General features: G+C 46.6%; 6 protein-coding genes and 1 long non-coding RNA gene across 10 annotated transcripts in view; 4 read left to right on the top strand and 3 right to left on the bottom strand.

The window, feature by feature from the left end:
• arfgef3 (ARFGEF family member 3) overlaps window positions 1-3,677 on the top strand; it is a 28,975-nt gene extending 25,298 nt beyond the window's left edge. For both annotated transcript variants that reach the window (XM_040179208.2, XM_078104889.1), the window contains exon 41: window positions 14-3,677. In XM_040179208.2, the coding sequence (XP_040035142.2) occupies window positions 14-205 (192 nt within the window). In that variant the 3' untranslated portion in view covers window positions 206-3,677. The remainder of the gene's footprint in view (window positions 1-13) is intronic.
• Window positions 3,673-6,705, top strand: smim28 (small integral membrane protein 28). Its single transcript, XM_040179212.2, has 2 exons — window positions 3,673-4,495; window positions 5,605-6,705. The coding sequence occupies exons 1-2, from the start codon at window positions 4,385-4,387 to the stop codon at window positions 6,079-6,081; spliced, it is 588 nt and encodes a 195-aa protein (XP_040035146.2). The 5' UTR covers window positions 3,673-4,384; the 3' UTR covers window positions 6,082-6,705.
• On the bottom strand, window positions 5,009-6,051 carry LOC144409510 (uncharacterized). The gene is made up of 2 exons (XR_013467980.1): window positions 5,584-6,051; window positions 5,009-5,391 (listed from the first exon to the last, which is right to left on the bottom strand). It is a non-coding gene; the product is annotated as an uncharacterized LOC144409510 (long non-coding RNA).
• A 1,493-nt stretch (window positions 6,706-8,198) lies between the features above and the next one.
• Window positions 8,199-10,279, top strand: LOC120820940 (high-affinity choline transporter 1-like). The gene is made up of 2 exons (XM_078104896.1): window positions 8,199-8,802; window positions 9,541-10,279. The coding sequence occupies exons 1-2, from the start codon at window positions 8,619-8,621 to the stop codon at window positions 9,675-9,677; spliced, it is 321 nt and encodes a 106-aa protein (XP_077961022.1). The 5' UTR covers window positions 8,199-8,618; the 3' UTR covers window positions 9,678-10,279.
• A 148-nt stretch (window positions 10,280-10,427) lies between these two features.
• On the bottom strand, window positions 10,428-12,269 carry lhb (luteinizing hormone subunit beta). Its single transcript, NM_001267650.1, is given in 4 exon segments — window positions 10,428-10,754; window positions 11,000-11,118; window positions 11,844-11,938; window positions 12,252-12,269. Coding segments are annotated over 3 exon segments (447 nt in total). The 5' UTR covers window position 11,938; window positions 12,252-12,269; the 3' UTR covers window positions 10,428-10,520.
• A 1,292-nt stretch (window positions 12,270-13,561) lies between these two features.
• On the top strand, window positions 13,562-15,728 carry cox20 (cytochrome c oxidase assembly factor COX20). Its single transcript, XM_040179215.2, has 4 exons — window positions 13,562-13,927; window positions 14,429-14,543; window positions 14,711-14,774; window positions 15,095-15,728. Exons 1-4 carry the CDS (start codon window positions 13,895-13,897, stop codon window positions 15,237-15,239), a joined length of 357 nt encoding a protein of 118 aa, XP_040035149.1. The 5' UTR covers window positions 13,562-13,894; the 3' UTR covers window positions 15,240-15,728.
• A 583-nt stretch (window positions 15,729-16,311) lies between these two features.
• Window positions 16,312-24,466, bottom strand: LOC120820938 (high-affinity choline transporter 1). 3 transcript variants are annotated; one of them, XM_040179209.2, is made up of 8 exons: window positions 24,066-24,466; window positions 23,294-23,407; window positions 21,660-21,815; window positions 20,291-20,439; window positions 19,894-20,037; window positions 19,177-19,330; window positions 18,846-19,063; window positions 16,312-18,747 (listed from the first exon to the last, which is right to left on the bottom strand). In XM_040179209.2, the coding sequence occupies exons 1-8, from the start codon at window positions 24,247-24,249 to the stop codon at window positions 18,196-18,198; spliced, it is 1,671 nt and encodes a 556-aa protein (XP_040035143.2). In that variant the 5' UTR covers window positions 24,250-24,466; the 3' UTR covers window positions 16,312-18,195. The 3 variants fall into 3 exon arrangements, with proteins under 3 accessions (XP_040035143.2, XP_077961017.1, XP_077961018.1); XM_078104891.1 differs by lacking the exon at window positions 21,660-21,815 and having other exon boundaries at window positions 24,066-24,336; XM_078104892.1 differs by lacking the exons at window positions 21,660-21,815; window positions 23,294-23,407 and having other exon boundaries at window positions 24,066-24,321.
• Window positions 24,467-24,521: the final 55 nt, after the last annotated feature.

Here is a 24,521-nt window from a genome sequence, read left to right as displayed (position 1 = left end):
TCTCCCGTCGCAGGCGTGGACCAACATGGTCCTGACTCTCCTCAATCAGGTCCTGCTGCTGTCGGATTCCTCGTTCCTGGCGCTCCAGCCGGCGCTCTACGCCTGCATCAGCCAGCTCTCCTGCCACGTGAGCGACGGCCGCGTCCGCCAGGCGCTGCGCGAGTGGCTGTGCCGCGTCGGCAGACTCTACGACATCAGCGTGTGACGTGGCGGCGAGGAAACCACCGAGGACGCAGACGGACGGAAGGCGAATGACGTTGGTTTGGCGGCGTGGCGGATTCCTGAAGTAATTCACTAACTTGATGCAAGGCAGAGTCATGAGCACGCCGGTTGGTGGTCTCTGATGTCCTCATGTGGACCGGTGCCACTTTACGAAGAGCGGCACGTGACATTAACGGCGTGCAGGATTTAGCGGCATCTGGCGGTGTGGTTGCATGTTGCCACTCCGCTCTCTTCTCACCAAGGCCGCGGTAACAAGCTCTTTTTCTCTCTCCCGGAGGCCTCCCTGACCACGATGACACCACTCGAGGAGCAGTGGAACCAGCGGTTTGCTCTCCCGCAGCTCCCGTTGCCGTGGTTTCACTAGCGCGTTGCGTAGCGCTGTTGAAAGGCTCCCGCTGGGTTTGGTTTGTCTGCGCCGGGCTGCTGTAGATACACGATGGACTCCAAACGCTGATTCTTACTCTGCATATATTAACTGAATATTACAGTGCATTTCTGCTAATCGGTCACGCGGGACGCTCCGCGCTGGCCCTTTAAGTGATTGGCAGGTGAAAGGATGTGACGTGAGAATGAAGGGTTTGGTTTGTGTATGAAGGATTCTTTGTATTTCATGGAAACGTACTGTGTCAAAGCTTTTAAATATGATATGCTTGTTGTCAGTTTTGGGACACGCTCATGATCCTGTCGCAGTATTGTCCCCAAATGCTCGATAAACAACAACTTTGAATTTTTGCTTCAGCCTAAAGTGGATGCAGACTTCAAAGTGTGCACATGTGCAGAGTTTTGATTGCTGTTTAAGTTTATTTGCCCTTTTTTGAAAGGTCCCCAGTGGCGTTTTCTTGGAACACTGCTGTCAGCGGCTGTTGGGGGGGATCAATGGCGTAGAATTAGATTCTTGCAGCCATCTGTCCGTTTGACGCTCCAGCTGTTCAACATCCGAGTGTTTCTTTGCTCCCATGAGCTGTGAGAGCGTCAGATTCAAACCAAAGGGACGCGTCCTCATCAAAGCTCCATGTGGTCAAAAACGCTGCAAGGTACCTTTTGAGGAAAAGCATATTTCGTTATAACCATGGAGGGAGGGTTAAACTCTGCTTTGGCCATTATTACTTTGTATTGTTGTATTTAGTTCCCAATCAGAGCGTGAGGTCCGTTACACCCGACAGAGACGTGCTTTACATGGTACATAAAAGTGTTTTTTCTGCGGTGCATTTTCTATATCCAGCTTTGAATCCTGTGCGGCCTCATTTATCACCTTCAACTTAATTTCTGAATGTTTATATTATTCACCCTAAAAAATTCTGGAATTATTATATCACCAAAGTGGAGTTATCGAGTATTTATTTAAACCAAAACAAACTCACAGTATGTTTAATTTAATGTTGAATGCCTATAATATTGCTCTTGTATGTGTTTCAATGTATTTATGTAAATGCTTTGTTATTAAGATACTTATCCCTCAGATTTCAATTACTCTTTGCTACCCATCATGTTGTCAAGTGTGTCTTTGCAAGAAACCTAATGTGCATCTTAGTTTACTCTTCGCCCCAGTGTTTGCAGCCTGTAAATATCAATTCAGCTGTTTTTTAATGTAAGTGGCAACCTGCAGGCATGTGAAGCGAAGCAGATCGAGAAGTGCCTTAAACTTGCATCCTTTGTAGTGAGCATCAGGGAGCCTGAAGCCTCCTCCAACACAGCATGACGTTTATTTAATCGGAGTCACGCAGCCCGTGACGCGGGTTTAGGGCGGGCTTACTGTGACTGGCGGCTGCTTGTCGTTGTCGTGCAGCTGAAACGGTTCAGTGGGTGTTTCATGTTAAAATAAGTTAATTGTCGCCTTTCGCTCGGTTGTAGTTTTGTCATATTTTTTGTGCGGCTTTTGCGGCTGAGACGCTTTTCATTTAATAACACAGCGTGTGCAATTGTTCGATATATATTATTCAGAAGAAACGAATGGACTTTTGTGTTAAGTTACTCTTTGAACATACAGCAAAGTGCTCTTACGGAGCTCTGCTCAAATCCATCTTCCACATCTGCTCCCGCCGTCGTTTCCCGATTGTCCAAAAGTTTGACAAACTGCTTCACAGCCTCCCGCTTTCTGTCCCTGCTGTCTCTCAACCCCGCCCGGCGTCCCTGACCTGTCCTCGTCCGTCCTCGTTCCCTGCTGTTTGAGGATGAGCATCGTGTGGACAGATGTTGTGTGATCAGCAGGGGGGGGGGAGGATTTAGTTGGTGTTAAGTCCGTGCCAGCGTTTCCATCTAAAAAATAAAATAAATAAATAAAAAAGCCGTGGAATTGGGTTTCGCTTTGTGCTGATTTCTACCTGCTTGTCATTAATTCATTCACGCCGCTGATTGTCCTCCCATGAGTCTCAACGATATCGTTTTTTGTTTTTCTATTTTCACCTCGACTCTTGTGTCTACCGATGTGCGTTGGTCTCACGGCGCGGACGTTTGGGACGAGATTCAGATTCAGGAACGACCCGGAGTTCGTCGCAGCAAAACATCATGTGCAGCGTGAGCGGCTGTGATGCGCTCGGGTAAAGTCTAAAACCGAGCACAGGCTCCAAATCCGTCCATTTTCATGCGCTCCGGCCCCCGGAAAGATTTCTCCACAAAGTCTTTAAAGCTCTTATTGCTTTCTGTTATTGCGAAAGCGCCTTCTTTTGTCCTTTTGCTGGGAAACCGTAATCGCATTTGTACTGATAACTTACAGTGAAACCATCTGCAGTTGAGTGTGCAGCCGAGGGATTATTGGGTCTGTGAGCAGATTGAAGTTGGTGACCTGAAACGCTTCGCTTCGCTCAAACCCAAGAAAGTCTTTAAAAAGGGAAAAAAGCGTAAAACAATCTTTTGTTTGGAGAGTTTTTGCTTGTAACAATACAAATGAAAATGAGTTTGCACAACGCAGATGAGGGATGATGTGTTTGGCTTTGGTTTGTTTTGCAGACATTGGTTTTTGTTGGACTCGGTGGCTTTTGGAGCTCGACTCGTAGAAGCTCGATGGGAGAGACATGCGACGTGACCCGACGTTTAGTCCACGAGCGAGAACACTGCAGTAATTTCATCAATGAATTCAACGTATTTGTGCAAGAGCTGCTTGCTCTTTCAGCAAGATGATAACGTGGGATCAGATTTGATGTTTCCACAATGCTGCAACTTTCTCTTCTTCTGTCTTCTTTTATGGGGGGGGGGGGTCTTTTTTTTGGTTGCAGCTTAGCTTGAACTGGAATGAGAAACTCGAAGCTATCTGATGTTTTGAGGAGGGACGCCGGACGCTGGGAGAAGGTGTTGGGTGTCAAACTGGGGGGGGGGGGGGGTAGGTGTTTGTTGGTGTTCCTGCACACTCATTCACGGGTTTGGTTCCTTCGCTGAGCTCGAACGCTTCGCCGCTGGTCCGTGATTTCTAAAAGTGTACTTGTTCCTGCTTTTGATATCAAATAAAGGCACCTGTAGTCTCCCCTGCTGGCGTTTGTGACCGTCTGCTGCGTGTGTCGTGCAATAAGAGCGGTTTGTCATCATGTTATCCAGACTCGTGCCCCCGACTCCCCCCCCCCCGGACCCTTGGCGTCACTTCCAAGCTACGAAGCTCCAACGCAACAAACGGATTTACAACCCACTGACAAATAGCAATTTAAACATAACTTTTATATCTGAATATAGACCAGGATTTAGTGGCCAAACAAGTGCATATTTGGTGTAACTCGTCCGTCGTGCGTTAAGTTAAATGCACATTTGGGATTTTAACCTCGCGTGGGCCGCGGGGCCCACAGACTACCCACAGACTACGGCACTTTTTTGGAGATGTCGACACTCGAGCTCCGGGCCGTTTGTCGTTCTTTGGCAGGTGACGCCGGCTGTCTCGTCTCCCAGCGCCGTTTATCGTACCGGGAAACATGTGGGAGTCATTCTTCGTTCATCACTCCTTTAGACGCGCAAACAGCTGCTGCAGCTGTAAATCCTCCCATCAGGACCAGTGACGTGACTCCTTCAGCCGGACACACAGACTGCTGTCTCCCCCCCCTCTACCCTCCCCGCCCCCCCGTGGTTATTATTTCAGGCTGATCACTTGAGCTTTGCGATCAGTGACCCTCTGAGCTCACAGCCGACTCGTCCTCCTCGTCTCTCCGTCCTCTCGTGTCTCTCGGGCTTCACACCCTCCACCATGCGGTCTCTGCTGGAGAGCAGCTGGATGAAGTTTGGGCCGGCGGGCCGGGACTCGCTGGACTGGTCCCCTGGTCCCTCGGCGCTGCCCTTCCCCAGCGGACAGGCTGCGGTGAGTTCACGCAAATCATATCTGCTTTTATTTTGAACTGATTTTTATTGCATTTATTTTTTCAATCTGTAAAACCAGAAGCTTTTTCGAGCGCTGAACTTTTTAAAAACATTTTTAAAGGAGAAGCACCTGGAGATTGTGAGATTATAAAGACCGACATCTGCAGGATTTATCAGCGCAATGATGTCATTTTGGCTTTTGGCCAATGAGATTAACAAGTGATTTTAGTCCATATCTGAGGGTTGAAGGTTGTTGGTATTCACATAGTGCTCCACATTTTGGAGTTTTAAATTATTTTTTCTAAAAATGCGTGTGTCCATTTTAATGCAACTCTGAACTACATGCGTCATATGGAAAGGTGATTTGATGATACTTATAACGACCAGTTATGCCAAAACAAAAATATTTGACGATTCCTACAATAAAAGGATTTTTCTCAGCATTAAATCTGCGTTAAAAGCATTTTCGTGGCGACGGAAATATGTGCAAAAACAAACAGAAAACAACATTCTAAGTTTACCTGCAACATTTATTGCAGTTTGCATTTACGGTTATTTAGGTTTAATATTACTTTTATCTATTCATATCTAAGTGTCCTGCTCGAAATACGGAGCCAAGTGTAACGGTGCGACTCGATTTAGCTTTATTCAGTCTTCATACTGCAGCCACAGCGTAATCAACCTTATTGAAGTATTTCAATTTAACACGTGTACTCAGCAGTTTCGTCGGTCCGGATTACACAGATTAATCCACATAAATGGGCCGGCCAGATGTTTTGTGACTGGCAGCACCCTCTGTTGGCCAGATGTCAGATGTCTCTTTATTTTATTGGAAAGTGTTCCTCCTCTAGTCATGTTGTTACTCCTTGTCTCCTTTATCACCAACCGAGCATCCTGCTAATGAGACAGTTTTCACTTCACTTTAATAGCACAATGTAGAATGTCAAACAATGCAAATCTACATGTGCATTTAAATGATCAATATCTCTACGTCTAGTTTGTATTTACTCACTTTCACCTAAAACTGATTTAAAACTTTAAAAGGGTGAAAAATGTGATACAATCTATTTCCTTAAAATGCATTCTAACCTTTTTGCGGCCGACTCACAGGGCCAGAGCTCAGGTGAGGCCATCATCAGCGCGGGATCCATCACCGCCATCACCGTAGCAACCGTCTCCCTCCTCCTCCTCCTCCTCTTCAGCGGCCTCGGCCTCCTGATGTGGCGCCGCAGGCGCGGCTTCAGCTTCAACAGCAAACTGGGGTTGGCCAACGTGATCGCCCTGGAGGACCTGCAGGACCCGGAGAGGAACTGCGAGCTGCTGTCCTCCATCCGACGCAGCCAGAGGCACCGGGCGCCCAGCGCCAGCTCCGAGCAGCAGGACCCCTCGGACGGCGTCTTCCTCATGGTCTACCTGCCCTCGCCGTACGAACACACGCTCACCAGGATCGCCAGAGCCGCCAGCACGAGCAGCTCCCACGAGCTGCTTCCGCCGAGTCCCGGGCCGGAGACGGGCGGCCGGGACGAAGAAGACGGGACGAAGCTGAGCGACGAGGCGACCCGAGAGGAAGAAATCAAGGCCGACTGAAATCAAGGCGGGAGTACGACAACACATCAGGAAAACATCATCGAACCTTCCTACCCACCGAGAGGCGCCGAGGAGAGACGACCGGGATCGAGACCCCAACACCTGTCTTCAAGCAGCCCTTTGGATGATGCAGTGAGTCTCCTTCCAAACAGACGAGTTGATGCTGGCTGAACGCCCGTGACTCTGATACAAAATGACTGGTTTCATTTTCCCAGGCGGCCTTGATGGTCTTTCACAGGAATCAAACCGACTGATGTTTCAGATGACAGTCCTCTGAGACCCCGTCTGTGCTCTGCTGCCCTTGTAACAAGTACACTATAGAAATGCCTGAAGTGTAGAATGGACTGAGTGCTTTAAAATAACTTTATTCATCACACTTTCGCTTGTGCTGTTTGCACCTAGGATTGTATAAATGTACATGTGGATTGAAATCATTCTATTTTCTACTCTAATACTCAATGTGTATTTCACTGTAGCATCCTTATAGAGATGTATTTTGTAATGTTGATATTTGCTGTTTGATATTCACGGCCTCGTTGTCTCATTGTTTGACCTCTTGATACAATGATTCACAATAAAGTGAAGGAGAAAGTGGAGCAGTTCTCTCCCTCCCTGTCAGCCATCCTGCAGTGTTTTTGGAGTATTTCACTTCAAACAAAAAGAACGAAATCATTGTTTAAACACTTTCCGTCCACGCTTTGCCCAACAAGACACCTCCTGCAGGCCTGACGAATCAGTTTCCTCTCCGGGTGGCGAAGGCGGAACGTTTACACTCGCAGGAGAGAAAGAAAGGCCAAGCAAAGCAAATCGTACGCAAATCATCACCACTGGACCCCAAACGTTAACTGTGCATAAAGTTCAGGTAATCACATCAGGTTTGTATTAAGTTGAGCATGCATGTTTGATTAGTATATTGTGCATCGCATTGTTTTTTTTAATTTTAATTTTAATTTTAATTTAAAACCCCAAATTTGAATTTGGGGTTTTCACAAGCTGTGAGACACAAGCATCAAAATGATATCAAATAAAGGCTTGAAATATCTCACTTTGCATGTAAAACTAATATAATATATTAGTTTCACCTTTTAAGTTGAATTACTGAAATAAATGAACTTTTGCACGATATTCAAATTTTTCGAGTTTCACCTGCAATTTGCAATTTTGAAAAGTTTGAAATTAATTATGATTCAAATTACGTGTAATTATTTTATCTGACCCATTTCTGATCCGTTCGCTCGAAAACGGCTGCTCTGGTCCGCCTGTCATTATTCGCCGCCAAACAAAACAATGTCAAATGGGGCGCCCTCTAGTATTAAAGTAAATACATATGAGCTATGAGGAAATGGTATACAAAAACATACGTTGCCGGTTAATACATTTTTAATCGGTTAAATTCTTATGGTCATTTAATCATCCCTAGTTTATGTTTTGATGAGAGTTGTGATTAAAGGTTTGGGTGAGCCGCAAAAGATTTTCAAATTTCCAATTGGGCCGCGGCATTCTTGTGTTTGGGAACCGCTGCTTTAAAACATCTTCCTCACCCAAGAGTTACATCAACATTAACCCTGAATACATCGGTTTGATTCATTTCTCTTGTGTCTCTGAATGAATGCAAAGCCAAAGCTGAAAAGAGAAGGAAACCCAACACAAGATAAACCTCCCACAACCAGCAGGAAGAGAACAACAACTTTAATCACACCACAGAAATACAAGGTTCCTGTGTTTATTTTACACTGGAGAATATTCTTTGTAATGCTTAACTCTTCTTACTTACCACCGGCCCGGAGTTTAGTGATTGTTGGCCAGACCTCTGTTTATTTTTTAAATATTGTGTGTATATGCTGGTTCGAAAAGGACATTTATTAAACCGCCACCACAAGATTATCTGGACGCACAAACATCTTGACTATCAGTTGACCCAGAACACGATGTGCCTCCGTGGGAGAGGAAACAGACGTCTAAATAATACTGACAAGGACAAAGCAACAGTTTTCCCAACAATACTGGAATCATTTTCTCTGTTGCGCAATGAAAACACACAATATCAAGTCCACAGTGTTGAAGGTCATTTCAATACCAGGCCGTTTAAAATGGGCTTTAGTTCAGCGCGTTAAGCTGAAAACAAATAACCGTGCTGACCCGAACCCACCTCTTCAAATGCTCTCCCCCACTGACTCATTCTCCTGTGTTCTCAAGCTCAATTTTTCTTACATTTATTTTATTTTATCTTTTTTTTGTGTGTGTCTTTGTCTTCCCCTTATCCATACGTTTACCTTCCTTTAGATTTACAGTGTAAAGCGTCTTTGTGTACCAAGAAAAGCTCTGTAAAACACTAAAGTATTATTACTATGCATTGGAATTCAATCCATCTCAGGTGGAACAAATGAATTCAAATAAATTGTCACGCAAGCTCCTGTGAATCAGTGACTGGTCCTCCTCTTGGCCTGCGCCCCCCCCCACCCCCCCCCCCCCCTGCACTCACACAGCTCACCTTGGGGAAGCTTCCCTGCAGTGCGTGCAGCTCTTCGGTGGGAAACATGGCCCTCAACGTGCCGGGACTCGTGGCCACCGTCGTCTTCTACCTTCTGGTGCTCGCCATCGGCGTCTGGGCCTCCGTCAAGTCCAAGAGGGACGAGAGGAGGACGCAGGCGGACCATGCAGACATGGCTCTGCTGGGTAACAGGAACATTCATCTGGTAATGGGAATCTTCACCACAACTGGTGAGTTCCTTTGTGGCGTGCAGCAGACGCAGCAGACGCAGCAGACGCAGCAGCAGACGCAGCAGCAGCTGTGAGCCGCAGGTTCATTCATCGAGATGCAAAATAATAATAAAGCACTCGAATCGCATTGTCTCAGGATTGTTTCGCTCAAGTCGCTCTCAATATATGTGTTTTATTTCAACATTTACCCGTTGGATGTATCTTCTATCAGAAATGTCATATAATTTGGTTGTCAATTATTGAATGCAGAGATGAAGTTTGAGGTCAAGCTAATTTAGGGGTTCCTACTGTATATTATATACAACATGTTCAAATTCTGGTAATCTTCAAAGTTGGAAACTTTCCATGTTAACTGGAATGTACGTGAATTAGCGGGAATAAACTGGAAATGTTGTGGTGATTTGATCACTTTATATATGACACACAAACATTTCTAATATAATTTTTTAAAATGACATTTTTGACTTGATCTATTTGTGAGTAGAACTTTGTTCTTTCATTGAACGACCAAAACATGAACGTTGAAAAAAATAATGTGAGGAATACTTTGACTTGAGCTGTTTGATCGCGTCGGCTTACGAGGACAAACATTTTGGTTTTCAATAACTAGTTACATCCTCTGCAAAGCATGTGCTGCATTCCACACGTCTCACAAATTTAGTTCTGAATTACGTTTTTATTTCTTAGCCTTTTCATTTGCAGTAATGAAGACAAAAATGTGTGCGTGTCATTTTGCAGCCACCTGGGTCGGCGGGACCTTCATCATCGGCACAGCTGAGACGGTGTACAATCCCAAGTTTGGGCTGATTTGGGCCGTGATGCCGCTGGCGGCCACGTTGGCCTTCGTCGTCGGTACGGTTCCTTTTTTTTTATGATTTTGTGTAAGTGCCGCAGGAGTTGAGGGTTTAAGCCCAAACGCAGAACGAGTGATGAGGATGCAACAGGGAGACTGTCAATGATTTCATGAAAAGGACTCACGGCTCAGAGGCCCTAAAACAGGCCGGTAAGAGTAAATCCCAAAACATCTGGATTGCTACGCCCTGCAAATTAAGGCTTGAATGTTTTGTTTTTGGATTCTAAAGAATCAGATCCATCAAGAAACCCAATCCGTGCCATCATTTAAAAATCCAGCTCTCTTTTATTAACAAATATCCCTTTTGGTTGAGCCTCAGAATCCGGTCGGGCACTTTGTGTTTGGTCCCACCTGACGGCTGTGCTCTTCAACAGAGGACTCGTACCAAAGAAGTGGGACGTGTTTCATGTCCAACAGGCACCGAAAACACAAAAAGCAGCAGACGGTGCCAGCAGCAAGGAGGACCACGACCTGACCCCTGTGTGCGAGAGGGGAGGAGCCTCCGACCCGATGCTGAAGTGAAACTGTTCAAATTCTAAACTAGATCACACTGTATCAAAAAAAAACAAAGAACACTTGCAAAATAAAAATGCAAAATAAAATACCTTTTGCGGAAGTTGCTCACCATCTGTCCAAAGACATTTATTGCATAAGTGTGTTTGTGCTCGCTCGAATGTGCAGGAGACGTCTGGTAGATAAATGAGTTAAAGGTTTTCTGTTCATTTTTTTTGTGTAATCGTGCAGGGAATAGAAACTAGACAACTACATATTTTGCATTACTAAAAGTAACAGTTTTTATTTACAACGGTTGCTGTTTAGGGGCGAAACGGTTCATGAATAGCAGTGTTTCAGAGTGTAGGACGGACTAGTAGTTGAAAGGGATGTCGTTCATGCAGAAGTCGGGCTGCAGGCTCTCGAAGGTGCAGTCGTACGTGTGCGTGGCGCAGCGGTCACAGCGGCAGCTCAGGGCCACGGGGTAGCTGACGGTCGGGTCCACGCCGGGGGGGCAGTCGGGGAGCGCGATCGTCTTGTAGTTCAAGTCCTTGTACGTGCACACGCGCTGGAGCACTTTGCCAAATGGTACCCTGATGACCGGGTCCTGGAGGGGAGAAGAGACAATATGCATCTTGCTTTACCTCAACACTGTATACTGCTTATTAAATCTAATTAAGTTTCCTCTACCATCCAAAGCTGAATTACACACTGATGTACGCTCACAGGGGCCTCCGTTTATAACAGAAGGAAAAGAGTAGACTAGTAGCGTGTATCTGAAATCAAGAGCGCTTATCAGCGGCCTGCTGGAGTTACTCCTCTGACACTCTTTCTCGCACCCCCCCTCAATACCTTGGTGAGGCAGTGACCCCCGCAGATGGTGGTCTCCACTGCGTGACACCTGGGACAGCCCTCCTTCTCCAGAGACACCGTCTGGTTGATGAGCTGGCAGGACGGCAGCTGGAAGGCCGCTGGCGATGGAAGGTTACGAATATGTCAAATGTAACAGGCATTGCTTGTTCTATATTACTATTCGTGTGTATTATGGAGCAATGTGCAAATGTGCAAGAACTCCCAAATTTAGTTCGGTTGCTACATTTTAAACGTGTAATGAGTTGAAAAGTACTCACCCCACCTACTAAATGCCTCCATTCAATGCTTATGGATTGTCATGTTTCTGCGGTTCAATCTCCAACTGAGTTTAAACTAAAATTGATTAGCTCATAAACTAAAACTTTTAGCGTACTAAAGATCTATAGGTTTTTAGTACAGTTGTCTGTCCTTCTGTTACATGAGTAAAATATCATTAAACCTCATCGTCTAATGAAACCAGTTGCTTTTTTGACTTTATATAAGTGCTGCTATTCCCCGACGTGTTTTTATTCCCTGACCTTTATCCGGCTGCTGCTTTGCCCTTTTCTCTCCCTGTCCGCCAACTACCTGCCTGATGTTTGTGTTCTAGACTGCATGACATTTATTTTACGCTTGCCTTGTTGTCACGTGTAATGCTTGTTTTGATTGTTGGAAATGCGATGATTTATTTTTATTTTTATTTTTATTCTTTATTTCTTTTTGCCGTGTGTCTCCATTCAAAGCCTTTTTCCAGGCTGCTCTTGTAAATGATATTGTTTTCTTAACGTGCGGCCGGGTAAAGAAACGCTGGTTAAAGAAACTCATTAAAAAAGTATTTTAATACCTGCTGGAGCCAGCGGCCAAAAGAAAGTCGAGGCTCCCAGAAACAAGCTCAACATTAAGTGTGTCATCACTTTTCTGACCTGAAGAGCCGTCATCCTGCAGGAGGCAAAGTGGGTCAGTTAGTCAAGTCATAAGTTACATATTTGAAAAAGAAACAGACACCTTGGCAATCCGTCCATAAAGTGTGAATAAATGCTCTATTTACCGTTAATGAAGTCATTAGCTTTGATCTATAAACTCTTTAAAGTAGGTCCATGTCTCACTGTAAATGAGTACTGGCTGTTTAATCTTTAACATTTTAATGTTTAATTATAAAGTTAACTGTTTTTTGTTTAAACCTACAACACTTTAGCGACACTAAAACACGCAAAAGGATAAAAGTTTGTCTTTTTAAATCAGCCTGACTTACCTCTCAGGTGTCTGCAGGCAGTGTGCTGAGGACAGGTGTCCCGCTCCGTCTTTATACAGCACACAGGAGCCTCGTATCCAGGAAGAAACCCGCTCATATAACCCTGGTTACCTTTTTTTTTCTTAGTGCACATCTTGTTATAACCAGGGGATTAAACTCTGCTCGTATCACTTTTACATCTGGTTACACACGTAGAAGCTGCTGAATTGTGCGGCGTTAGAGGAAACGCGGGTAGGCTCAGTACCTTGCTGAAGGCCACCGGGACAATGGCACTTTTTTTAATAGAGGGAGAAGGCGTTGTGACCGGAGGCTCAACTCTTTCAAATTCAAAACACAACCAACCAGGGGTCCATAAATAAAATGAATGCTACTGTAGTTAAGATGAATGATTTATAGCTCCACTATAACAAGTTATTTTCTTTGTATTTGTAATATGTAATAGTGATGATAAAGAGGGTTGACTGTTATGTGAGATAGTTTCCACCTTTGTTATCTACTCATTGGACTATGTCAATTGCCTCATTTAATTTGACAACCTTTTAATATATATTTTTTGGAATAAGGGATTAATGATCAGTGATTTATCTGTTTGTTTTTTTATATTATTTGTTTGATTACTCGTGCAAATCGTATCTTCACAGACCAGAGTTGAAGACAGAGGCAATTGTCTTTGGCATTGTTAACAGAACATTATATTATATTAAACAGGTTTTTTCCATCCCACTGATAATGACACACGGTTAAAGGATGGATGTGAAATGTGAAATGTTTAATGAATGTGAAAGTGCTTCCCATGTGGTTGAGCATTAAGGATATCTGATTTTGACCAGGCGCCTTATGACTAGACGTGTGGTCAAGAATCCCCCCTCGATATCAGAGCAGGATGAGAACTGACATCTGCTGCTGCCGGTGAAATAATCGTGTTTCATGTCACTGTGACACGTTGACCTCTTCCTGACATGGATCATTTATTACATTGATCCTGCCATCCACAGATTAATGGTTTGAGTAGATCAAGATAACGCTGTATGACTTGTTTTTTCCTCAGTGGGACAATTAAGAATACATCCAAAATTCAATTCAATTCAAGCACAGGATTTGAATTTCAATACTATACTATACTGTTTATGCTGGGTATGTATCATTAGGTGCATTATTCAATTATTAAACATTATTAAATATGAAACAGAGACACATAATCTAGGATTTTATATAATTATATTGAAATGAGGCCTTTTTATCCTTTTTCTTTTTGGTGAAACATGTCTACAAAATTATATTGTATTGTAGAACACACAAAAAAAACATGTATTTGGAAAAGAAGGGGGGAATTACACAGTACACGCAAACATTACATTGCAATCAGGCAAACATAATCCTAACTATTTTACATATTCACGGTTTGATTGGTATGAAAAATGTATAGTATGTAATCACTGTTTAACCATTCAACGTTGTACCGGAACTCCACATTAGTCCTCTGCTTGTTTCGACTCGGGGACTAATAGCGGGTGGACCCATTGCGTTGGTACTACGCATGCGCAGAGCGCAATATGTCACACAAGTGAACGTTACGTGACTGTTTTTCTCGAGATAAATTGGGCATATGTGTTTCCACACACGGACACAAACACTGAGAATCAATGGCGGAGGAAGAGCAGGAGAGGAAGCCCAAGGTGAGAGACTCTTTTAACGGAAGAACCCATTTAAGAAGGTCAACCGAACATGTTAAGTTTTACCTTGACGCGTGAGATTCTCTCTGTTCCTCCTGCTGAGGTAGTTTCACCGTCGTTTACTTTAGTTTAACGTAGAACACAAAGCTGCTATGAGGGAAACGCACACAAGAGAAATGCTCCAAATGTCCGTGTGAGCTGTTTATCTGTTTACTGTTCTGCTCATTGATGGACCATCAACGCATTCAATGTCCATGGCTTCACCGTAGACAGCATACGCACAGTGTGCTTGTCCACTGACACACAAGTCCAGAGGATAGACGTAAACACTGTTCTTTTACAACCAAAGAATCAAAATGACCGTGAACGCCGATTACCGTGTTGGTAACAATCGCCCGGTTTATCGCCCATTAGCTAAATACGAAGTCACGGTAGATCTTCACTTCACGCGAGAGGACGTAAGTCACGTTTCAGCTCTGCCTCTGTCTCCTTCACGTCCTTCAGGGTTTCAGGCTGCTGGGAATCCTGGATGTCCAGAACACGCCGTGTTCCAGAGACGCCGTCCTGCACGGAGCCGGGGGCTCGGTGGCTGCTGGCCTGCTGCACTTTCTGGCCACAAGTGAGTCCGATATTTTGTGTATGTGTGTGTGTGTGTGTGTGTGTGTGTGTGTGTGTGTGTGTGTTCACGGCAATATGACACCTGTGTGTCCCGTTAAATGATGCAGACGGAAAAGTCCCCCATGGAAACATGACGCAGCTTTCAGCAGTTGTCTCTCCTGTCCGCAGGTCGGGTGAGGAGGTCGTTCGACGTGGGGTTTGCTGGCTTCATGCTCACTACGCTCGGGTCCTGGTGGGTGGCTATGTTGATTGACACTTCTGTCCTTCTCCATCTCATCGGAGCCGACTCTTGTTGGGCTTTTTCAAATACCTGCGGTAGAAAGATTTGATCTACCTTTTATGACGATTTTTGCAGAATGTGTCTGACCCATGAGCTGATTTCTTACTGCAGTGTCCTGTCTCTTCAATCAAATAACATTACATTATATAAGTAACACTGAAGTATAACAAAAGTTATCTCAGGAACCAAACAATCCCCACCATGAACTAGCATTTGGCAACATTTGCAAATAAATACACTTCCCAAACTCATCGGTTTGTCTGCCTCCCCAGGTTTTACTGCAGAATGAACAACGCAAAGCTTCGCGTGCAGCAGAGGATGATCAAAGACGGGATCCAGAACAAGGTCGTCTACGAGGGCACCAGTGCAGACCCCACAAAAAAACCTGGAGCAGAAACGCCATCGGGGCCCTCGTGACCTCAAGGTCGGAAACTCCTCCACTGCCACTGAGGACACCGTCCTACAGAGACGTTTTGTAGAAGACCGACTGGCATCGAAGGACAAAGCTGAAATTCCAACATATATTATACAAGGACTGAGGAGCAGATTTTGCCCTCGAGTGTATCTTGATCCTGAAACATGTTTTAAGGTAAATTATTTCATATCATCCCTCCATCCACCGGGCAGATGTACCAATGAAACCAGTCGAATCAAACCCTGTGGTGCACTGCATGCTGGGAATTGGATGGCTTCTGTCTGTCTGAAAGTAATTCATCTTTAATTGTTTTATCATTTTGGTATTTAAAAGTTGAATGTGTGGAAGATAAAATTGTATCCTGATGTAATGATGTGTCCGTGCAGTTTTGGGACGGTGTGGAAGATATAAAAGTAAATGTTGTTTCCTTCCAATGTTGTCAACTAATTGACTACTATGTCGGCAATAAAATCAATAGGTGAGTAAATAAATGAAAGTAAAGATGTCCATCAAAACGGAAACCAATGGATGAAGTTGCTGAGTCACAGTGAAGTTCCCCTCAGCAAGAACCTCGACCCCCTTCACGCTCTCGGTAGGATTTATTGTTCTGCGCTCAGCGGTGTTTGGCCTTTGTGGATTTGACTTAGTGATGCCCTAAAGGAGACATGATTTCAGGGTTGATTAACCAGGAGTATAAACTGATACTCAGAGCGTGTCTCCTGCAACACGTCCACCGTTTAAACCCCTGCCGCACCAGCAGGTGACCAGCAGGTGTTCCCACAGACGCCCTGACCGGCTCCTGCACCAGTCGGCCTCAGAGGCTGGTTTATACAAGTCTAGAGAAAGTGAAATGTTGCAAACAAACTCAAGGTGCACGTTTAGTTTTAAAAAATTTACTGATTGCAGAAGAGCGATAGTTTCACTCCTCAGACTTATTTCAATAGTTACGACTGATGTTTAAAACAGTAAATCTCTACACGTGTCTTCGTCTCAAATTCTTGCTTGATTTCCTGGAGGAAGTTTCTCCGTTTTGTGTCCGTGTGTCACTGCGTGTTCTGTTTTCAGATGTAGACATTTTAACAGGCAAAGTTTTAATTGGAAAGAAAATTCTTTACATCTTTCAGAAGTTCACACATTTCTAAAACATTTGCCAGTTCACGATGGCACCTTCTAAATAATATCCAGACCCCCATGAAACACGTCAGCCGTCCCACATAAAAGCAAACCGATGTATTACTGCAGCTCTAACCTGGATTTTCTCTTTCTGAACCTCACCGGCGTGCAAACAAAGGAGCCCAGGCTCCGTCCTTTTGACAGCGACACTTGTGTGGTCTTATTATAGAAGACCTTTGTCTCGCTCGGTGTTACTGCGTCCTTTGGGACAATCTTTCCATTAGAGCTGTTGGCACAAAGTCAACGGCGAGATGTCACCTCAGATAACACCAGGGGGGACGTACTGCTGTGACCTCACTTAAATCATCACGCACACACTTTATTAAGCGGGGGGGGGAGTATTTTTAAGCTTGTGGGACACATGTGGATTCAGAAGAAGTCATGTGGACTTCAACCACCAAAGGCTTTAGTTCCAAAACATAATATGTCCTCACAGATGCTGATATGTTTAAAACAACTATGCTGCAGTCTCTTAACTACTTATTAATATTAACCCATAAAGTGCACCACGATGCCAGCAGTCAGTAGGCACGACTCAAGTGTTTTAGGAGTCATTAAAGGGGATTTCAGCTATTGTTTGATACGTCTTAACCTCCTATTTGTATCCATCACAATAGTTTACTCATTATTGTGGCGATTTAGGAGAATGAGACCTTTGAAAGAATGTCCCGGGGGTCAGGGAAGAGGAGCGCAAGCCTTTTTAAAAGAAAGTAGTGCGACGTTGTTGAAATGTGTTCGGCTGAAGCTTCTTGCCTGTTACAAAAATACAAGAACTTCCCTTTAATGTTTAGAAGTGACTATTTTAAGTTCTCCCTCCGCCAAATAGTGTTTCAAACATGAGCTGTGGCGAGAAAGGACACGTCACATTGTAGGTGCGGTGTTCTGAGCGCCGCACAAGTCCTAACAATAGACCCGGAACAGAAGTTCAATGCGATACAACCATAAAGTGCGTGTGTAGCGAGAACACGGTCTATTTTAAACTTTTAAAAAGAACCGATTACATAAAAAGCTCGCGTCACTGACGCCCCTTCGCTTCCGTGTAATCTGTTGTTCTCAGCCGCCAGTAAACCGTAATTAAATCTGTTATTGGGTTGCTGTTGCCTCTATTCGCTCAGTGGCCGTGCAGGATTAACCAACAGTAACAATACTTTGCTGTGGAAAGTAAAACGAGGACTTTTGTGGGTTGAAATATGAAATTACCTCCTGAGCGTAGCGTGCTCTAACCGGGGGCCGGAGGGCTTGTGTCTTTTTATACCGAGTGCACGCCAATCAGAAATCTGATACCTACTTGCGCAGTGAACAATGAGCCAACGTCAAAGTTTGTGTGTTTGACAGCTGCTCTGCCGCGAGAAGATTACAGGAATCACGGCGGGTTTCCTCTAATGGACTCCTGCTAAATTGTGTGCACCGACAGCATTGTGCGTAACGTCGTGGAGCTTTGCGAGGGGGGCTGAAACGGTCCTTCCACATCGGCAGGATAAGAAATGAAAGTCCAATCAACAGAAGCTAATCTGTAGAATCATGGTGAAAATCATTTCTTTACCAGTCGGGGAGGGGTTGTGTTGTACATCGTCTATCGAACCATCAATGAGAGATAAAGCCGAGCTCTTATAATAACAAAGAGCGTGTGATGTTTCTTTCCATTTATGTTGTATATAAAAGTATACAAAAAAAAAAAAGTCAAAATATATGGGACTGTTAAAACTACGTCGTTGCACATGAGTCAACACACCAGTCCTTGCTGATGCATGATGTAAAAAATGTCAATGAATGAGCCTTCTCACTTCAACACGTTGATTCTAACATAGGTTCACACGCGTCACTGTTCTCGTTGGGCTCCTTGGGTTTCTCCTCCTTGGTCTTGCACACGGCGTCGCGCTGTGACTGTTTTGAGCACCGAGCCGTCACCTTGAAAACGTCCCACCGCTCGGGAATCAGGCCTCTGCCGAAGAGCACGGACGCCAGGTAGGAGAAGAGCAAGATGGACCCCAAGGCGGAGAGCATGCAAATGGTCCGGATCGGGGAGCGCTGGATCCAGACGCCGTTCACCAGCACGCATCCTGGGAATTTGATGAGAGGCTCCAGCCCGATCAACGGCTCCCCGCACAGCACCCGCAGCAGCAGGCCCACGAAGCAGCCCAGGACGGCCCCGTAGCCGTTGGAGACGTCGAAGAAGAGGACGCAGACGAGCTGCGGCAGCATGAGGGTGTAGGTGAGGTCGGACCGCAGCATCCAGATCATCAGCACGCTGTTGTCCAGGAAGGTGAGCGACGTACCGGCGAGGCCCACGACCACCACCGACAGCCGGATCACCCACTGGATCTCCGTGTCCGACGCCTGCAGCGGAGGAACCGGCAGACAAGCAGCCCGTTTCTGTGAATCAAAAAGCCGGCGGCTGCGGTGAGAATCGCTCTCCTTCCTGCCCGTCCCCTCACCTGCGGCCTCAAGATGTTCCTGTAGATGTTCGCCGTGAAGATGGAGGCCGCGGACAGCAGGGCGGAGTCGGTGGACGACATCACGGCGGCGGCCACCGCCCCGATGCCGATGATGGAGATGTAGGTGGGGGTGAGGTGCTGCAGCACGATGGGCAGGATGAGTCCCGTCTCGCCGCGGGCGTACGGGGACGGAGAACCGTAAGACGTCATGTTCCAGTCTGCGGAGACGAACACATCACACGTTTGGATTAATACTAAGCGTATAGAATGTAATATAAAATAAATATTGCCATCTCAGCTTGTAAAAGTAAATGTTCTCCCAAAGCGGTACTTGTGGATGCGGCCACTGCCCCGATGAGGATGGGCGGGATGCCCAACGTGGGCACGATGAACGCAGCGGCGAAGCAGGTGATCTTGGCCGTGGACGAGGAGGCGGCTGACAGCGTCCTCTGGTGGAAGTTCTGGAGACCCAAGTTCCCCAAACCCTGGAGGAGGTGGAGGACAAGCAAACGACGAAGGCCAAATCACACACGGGACCAGTGCAGCAGCAAAGACCCCGTTTGTTTCCGTGGGTGACGCATTTTCTTTTGTATAGAAGTTTGTTGCAACAGTGGATAAAATATAGTTTGATGAAGAAGAGGAGAAGAGCGTTTGAGGGTTTCAGGAAGTCCTCCGGTCAAGCAGACCCGCTGAATCGCCCCGACCTTAAAAAAAAGAAAAACCCCTACCATCTCCGGAAGGTCTCTCGGGACTGCTGGGAGTCCTTCAGTCTCCTTCACCCAAGCTTATTAACAGATTTAGTGAGACCTCTTCACATGATTATCAGCTTAATCTCAGCTGCAGGTTGGTTTTGAAAACTCCTGCTGGCAGTTTACGTTCTCCTCGTTCCTCCGAGCGTTTCTGCAACACCTGCCGAGCGCTCCGATTCATTGCACGAGGCAGAGAGCCGCCCTCTGGGAACCACAGGACGCTCCCGGTCAGCGACCTGGAACAAACTTCCCCTTCAGCACAAATCCAATCCTTCTGGAGGACACCTTCCCCGTCTCACCAGGAGCAGGAAGTTATCGATCCACGTCCAGGCTCTGTCGGCCTCCAGGCTGCCCACCCACGGGGACTGGAAGGTGGAGTTGTAGGCTGTCTCGGTGATGTCCACCACGGCGGGGCCCATCATGGCGAATGGAACGCACAGCCACTGAGAAGAAAATGCAAAGTACGCCAAACCAAAAGAGGAGAACGTCAGCTCACGTTGGACCTCGCGTGATCATTGAAGCTCATTATGAAGCAACGGAACCGGCCATTCTTCTGTCATTTAACCCAAATAGGCTCAGGTCCTAGTTGAGAGGTGTCCCGTGAGTTTCAAAGCTCTTGGTGGGCCTCATTTAAAAAAAAAACGAAATCCCTGCTCTCATAAGACGCCGCGGAGGAAAAGAACGGCGACGACTCACCAGGCTGATGAAGATGAGAATGAGCTGTATGATGTCCGTGTAGGCCACAGAGTAGAGCCCCCCCATCAGGGTGTAGGTGATGGCCACAGCAGCCGAGATCCAGATGCTCACATTGTAGGACAAATTCAGGATCACACTCATAGTAACACCTGTTTTATACACACAAACACACACACAAGTGTGTTACCATGCAAGGTTCTTATGGAGGATGAGAAAACAACAACGCTTATTCCACTAACCTTGATTTGTCACCTAAACTTACTTAAACAAAGTAAGATATCGCTTTCTAATCAACGTGTTTTCTCCAGAAATCTGAAGTACATTTAAACCAGAAAGAACAGGTGATTATTCGCACAGCGGCACGTAACCTCGTCTCACAGGGCTGTTGCTCTTCTGCTCCGAGTGTCAACATGACGTGCTTCTTGCACTCCAGAGGGGGTTTTGTGGGACGGGCGAGACGGGATTTGACTATCTAATCAGCAGGCCAGTAGTTTGCCCAGGGCGGCTTTGCATTGTGCTTGTCGACTTCCTCGGCACGCATGACGGAACCGACGGCTCAAGTCCCTCACGAGGCGCAGCGTCTTTGGACGCACCGCTTGGCTTCTTGCAACAGAAACTTGTTTCGGCTTCCACTTACTTTTTGTCTGAGGTTCTTATTTATGGCTCTATGCAACCCGGTGATAACCAGCGGAGGCGAGAAATAAATGATCCTAAAATAGTAACTAATGACGGGACGTTGGCTTTAAATATTTAATAGTAATCTGTTGGGAAAATGAAAATGAGGTTGATTGTGAGTGGACAGAAGGTCTGTGACCTCTTGACCTGATTCCTGGGCTTCCTGAAATAAACAGATGTTAAGGATGATTCGTGAACCGGGATGGGGGGCGTTTTATTGCTCAGGGGGTAAAGTTTCTCTTCCCGTCGTGAATGACAAAGCTTTCTCTCTCTTTGATGTGGAGGTGACCAGTGGGGATCAATGATTTCACGCCGGTGTCGAATGTTTCCAACATCAGCATTTTACTTTTCTAAATGAACACATGACTGAAATGTGCCTTAAACGCGTGAGAAACGTGAGAAGAGATCAGCCCTAGAAGTCAAGGGCGTTGTCCTTATCTCAGTACTTGGGTACTTAATGCGTTACCGGGACCTTATCGGGGAACAACCACTCCTGCGTTTGCCGCTTGTGATTTCCAGTCGCTGTTCCTTTGACGAGTTATTTCAGAACGGTTGTGCAATTAGACGGAGGGCTTGCGTTTCGCTCAACGCGGCGATGGACAGCTGCTCCGCTGCCAGGGTCAACACACACACACACACACACACACACACAGTATCAAATGCATCACACCCACACACGCCGAGGCGGTCTTACCTAACCCGATGAGCGTCCCCGTTACCCACATGATCTCGGATATGAGCGAGGCCAGAGACAGAGCGGCCGTCGGCACTTTTCCGTATTTGATCTGGAAAGGATCCATCATGGTCACATATTTATTGTTTCTCATCGGCTCGGCGAAGAACAGGCCGCCTCGGTGACAAGAGCAGAGGGACAGAAAGATTTAGATGAATTCGCCGAAGGCACGGGGCAGCCGTTTGAATGCGCGGAAGCCGTTGCGGTCGACATTAGGCCTTTGAATGGGAAAAGGGATTAGTTTTATTGACCGGAGTTCTAACTTTTGGTAAATCATTGCGTTTCTTCTTTAACTATTTCTACAATTCCCATTAGGTTTCCCCTTAAGTGGTTTCACAGGAAACCGTTATGCAAAAGAGGTCCGCCGCAACAATGCTGGCGCGTCTGGCTCTCAGGTGCTGGATGACTAATGGATGACTCAACGTGTGCTGCTTCGTTTCTCCAAACGCGAAGGTCAAATGTGAAAAAAAAAAAAAGGCATCGGTTCAAAATGACAACGGAAAGTGTGTGACTGTGATCCACGTTGTGGTTCCAGCATCCATTCGTCGGGGGGGTTTAAGGGGACAAATCTTTCTCTCCCACGTGGAATGCTGCTTTTTCTCTGCTAATCTTCAGACATAAGAGAAGCTGTGTTTGTTGCTGCACCCTGTACTCTGTGATGCAGTTCAGGAGATTACATCTGATGGAGTGCTAGAATTCACTTTTTTGGGGGGGGGGTGGGGGAACAAAACAATTTCTCTTAACCTGCCTTCGTTCTACTTTAGTAAATGATTTCCCATATTCCCCAGCGGGCCTTTGAGTGGTTTCTGGTGAAGGGCATTAAGCAGTCGTGGCCATACGAGTACAGAGATAACAGCGGCTTTACTGCTTTCCTATTGTTCATTTCGCAGTGCACCTGTGAGGGAAAAACTCCGGTCTGCTTTAGCCGTACTTTAAGTTAAAGAAAAGTCTGACAGAGCGGAGCGCGGCGATCCCCGGGCCCGAGGCGTCGTGGACATGCACGGTTTGGATTTGGGAACCAAAAATGCCCTCAAGTTGTTTGTCAATGCCTTCAAAAACTAACACTAGTTGGTGGAGGTTTAGCAAAGGCCGTTATCGAGGTATTTCTGTGCATCATGGTGGAATTTCCTGGATCTCATTTTTTTTGGGGGGGGTATAAGACAGCATTGGTCACGGCCCCCCACCTGTCACTCAAGGCTCCATGGTTTTAATTTAGCCTTAATATCCGTTAAACAGATGGGTTGTATAAAAATTCACCCCCCCGGTAGAATTGTGAGCCGGTTTGGAACATCATCCAGCCTCAGGTGGCCATTGGAGTAACTTTATCTTTCTCAGCATCAGTCCTCAAAAATCCAACACAATGGACCTTTAATCATTTGAACAACGAAGCAGGCTGTTGTGTTTCGCTGTAAGATCCACAGTCAGAACCAACTTTCAGATTCTCGCCCTGCTTGCGATCCATCAAAGACATCCATCAAAGTCCATTTTACCCCCCACCCGGGGGATGATGCGTAACGACCTCGGGGACACCGGCGACGCCTCTCTGGCTCCCACCACCCGGACGCCGCACACCGGGACCAGAAGTGAAACCTCACCGATGATGAAGCACATGGTCGCTGCGATCGGCATCACGGCCCAGATGAGCCCCATGGACGGGTTGTAGACCGCCTCCGCGGTGCCGACGATGAATCCGCCTCCGACCCACGTAGCTGTTCACACAGACGCACGTTCGCGTTAGCGGGCGCGGAACGACGGGAACGCGCCGTTCCGCCGTTCCGCGCAATCGGGTTCCGCAAAACCGAGGAGCACCGCGAGGATGCCCACGTGACCGAAAGGGGATGTTTGCGTCTCGTTCGAGATGCACGCATAATAAATAAATAAACAAATAAACAAACAAACAAATCTCCTCCCGATCCCGCGCCGTCTACTGCGATGTCAATGCGCGTGCTGTCAATTCGAACGGGAATTTGCTGTAAAATTTGAACGGGCATTACGGTGAAACACCCGCGCGCTGAAAGTGAAAGAGCCGAATGACGCGTCGTCATTAAACATGAAAGACGTCGGTACGCATTCAGGTAAACGACACATTTCGATTCATTTCCTCCAAAACCAGGACAATAAGTCCCTGTTTCTTTTGTCTCAGCGCGCGCTGCGATAACCGCAGGAATCACGCTATTGCGCACATGCACCGTTATATGTATTTATATTTATATCTTTATATTTATACATTTCATTACAAATGCGACACTATGGAGAAACGACTAAACGGTAGCGCACCGCGGCCCGGACCGGGGCAACAAAGCGGCCCTCGGAGCCGTCGGATGAGGGGGGCCACACACAACTTCCCCCGTCGCCGCATTCACTCGCCTGTCATGGTGAAGATGCCGACCACCAGGTTGATGCCCCGGTTCCCCAGCAGAGCCATCTCGGTTTTATCCCCGTGGCACTTCTTGGCCTCCCTCTTGGACTTGAACGAAGCCCAGATGCCGATGCCGAGGACCAGCAGGTAGAAGAACACCATGACGGCCACGCCGGGCACGTTGAGGGCCATGGCTGCGGCTGCGGGATGCCGACTGGAGGACCGGGCGTCTCGGCGATATGCGGTTCATCCCCCTCTCCCCCCCCCCCACCGGCGCAGTCGCGGAGGAAGTGGCGCGACGCCCGGCGGCGGCGGCGGGGAACTGCACATCCTGCAGCGGACAGGAGCGTCAAGGTGAAGCGCGCGCCCGCAGGCCGTCTGTCTAACTGTGCAACACACACACACACACACGCGCGCATAAATGCACATACACGTACACGCAAATGATCCATGTGTGTGTTTGA

The sequence above is a fragment of the Gasterosteus aculeatus genome, chromosome 6 (genome assembly GCF_964276395.1).
Source record: "Gasterosteus aculeatus chromosome 6, fGasAcu3.hap1.1, whole genome shotgun sequence".
In the NCBI taxonomy this organism is placed as follows: domain Eukaryota; kingdom Metazoa; phylum Chordata; class Actinopteri; order Perciformes; family Gasterosteidae; genus Gasterosteus; species Gasterosteus aculeatus.
The sequence above is the reverse complement of the archived record's forward strand: the minus strand, read 5'-3'. Positions and strand labels throughout refer to the sequence as shown.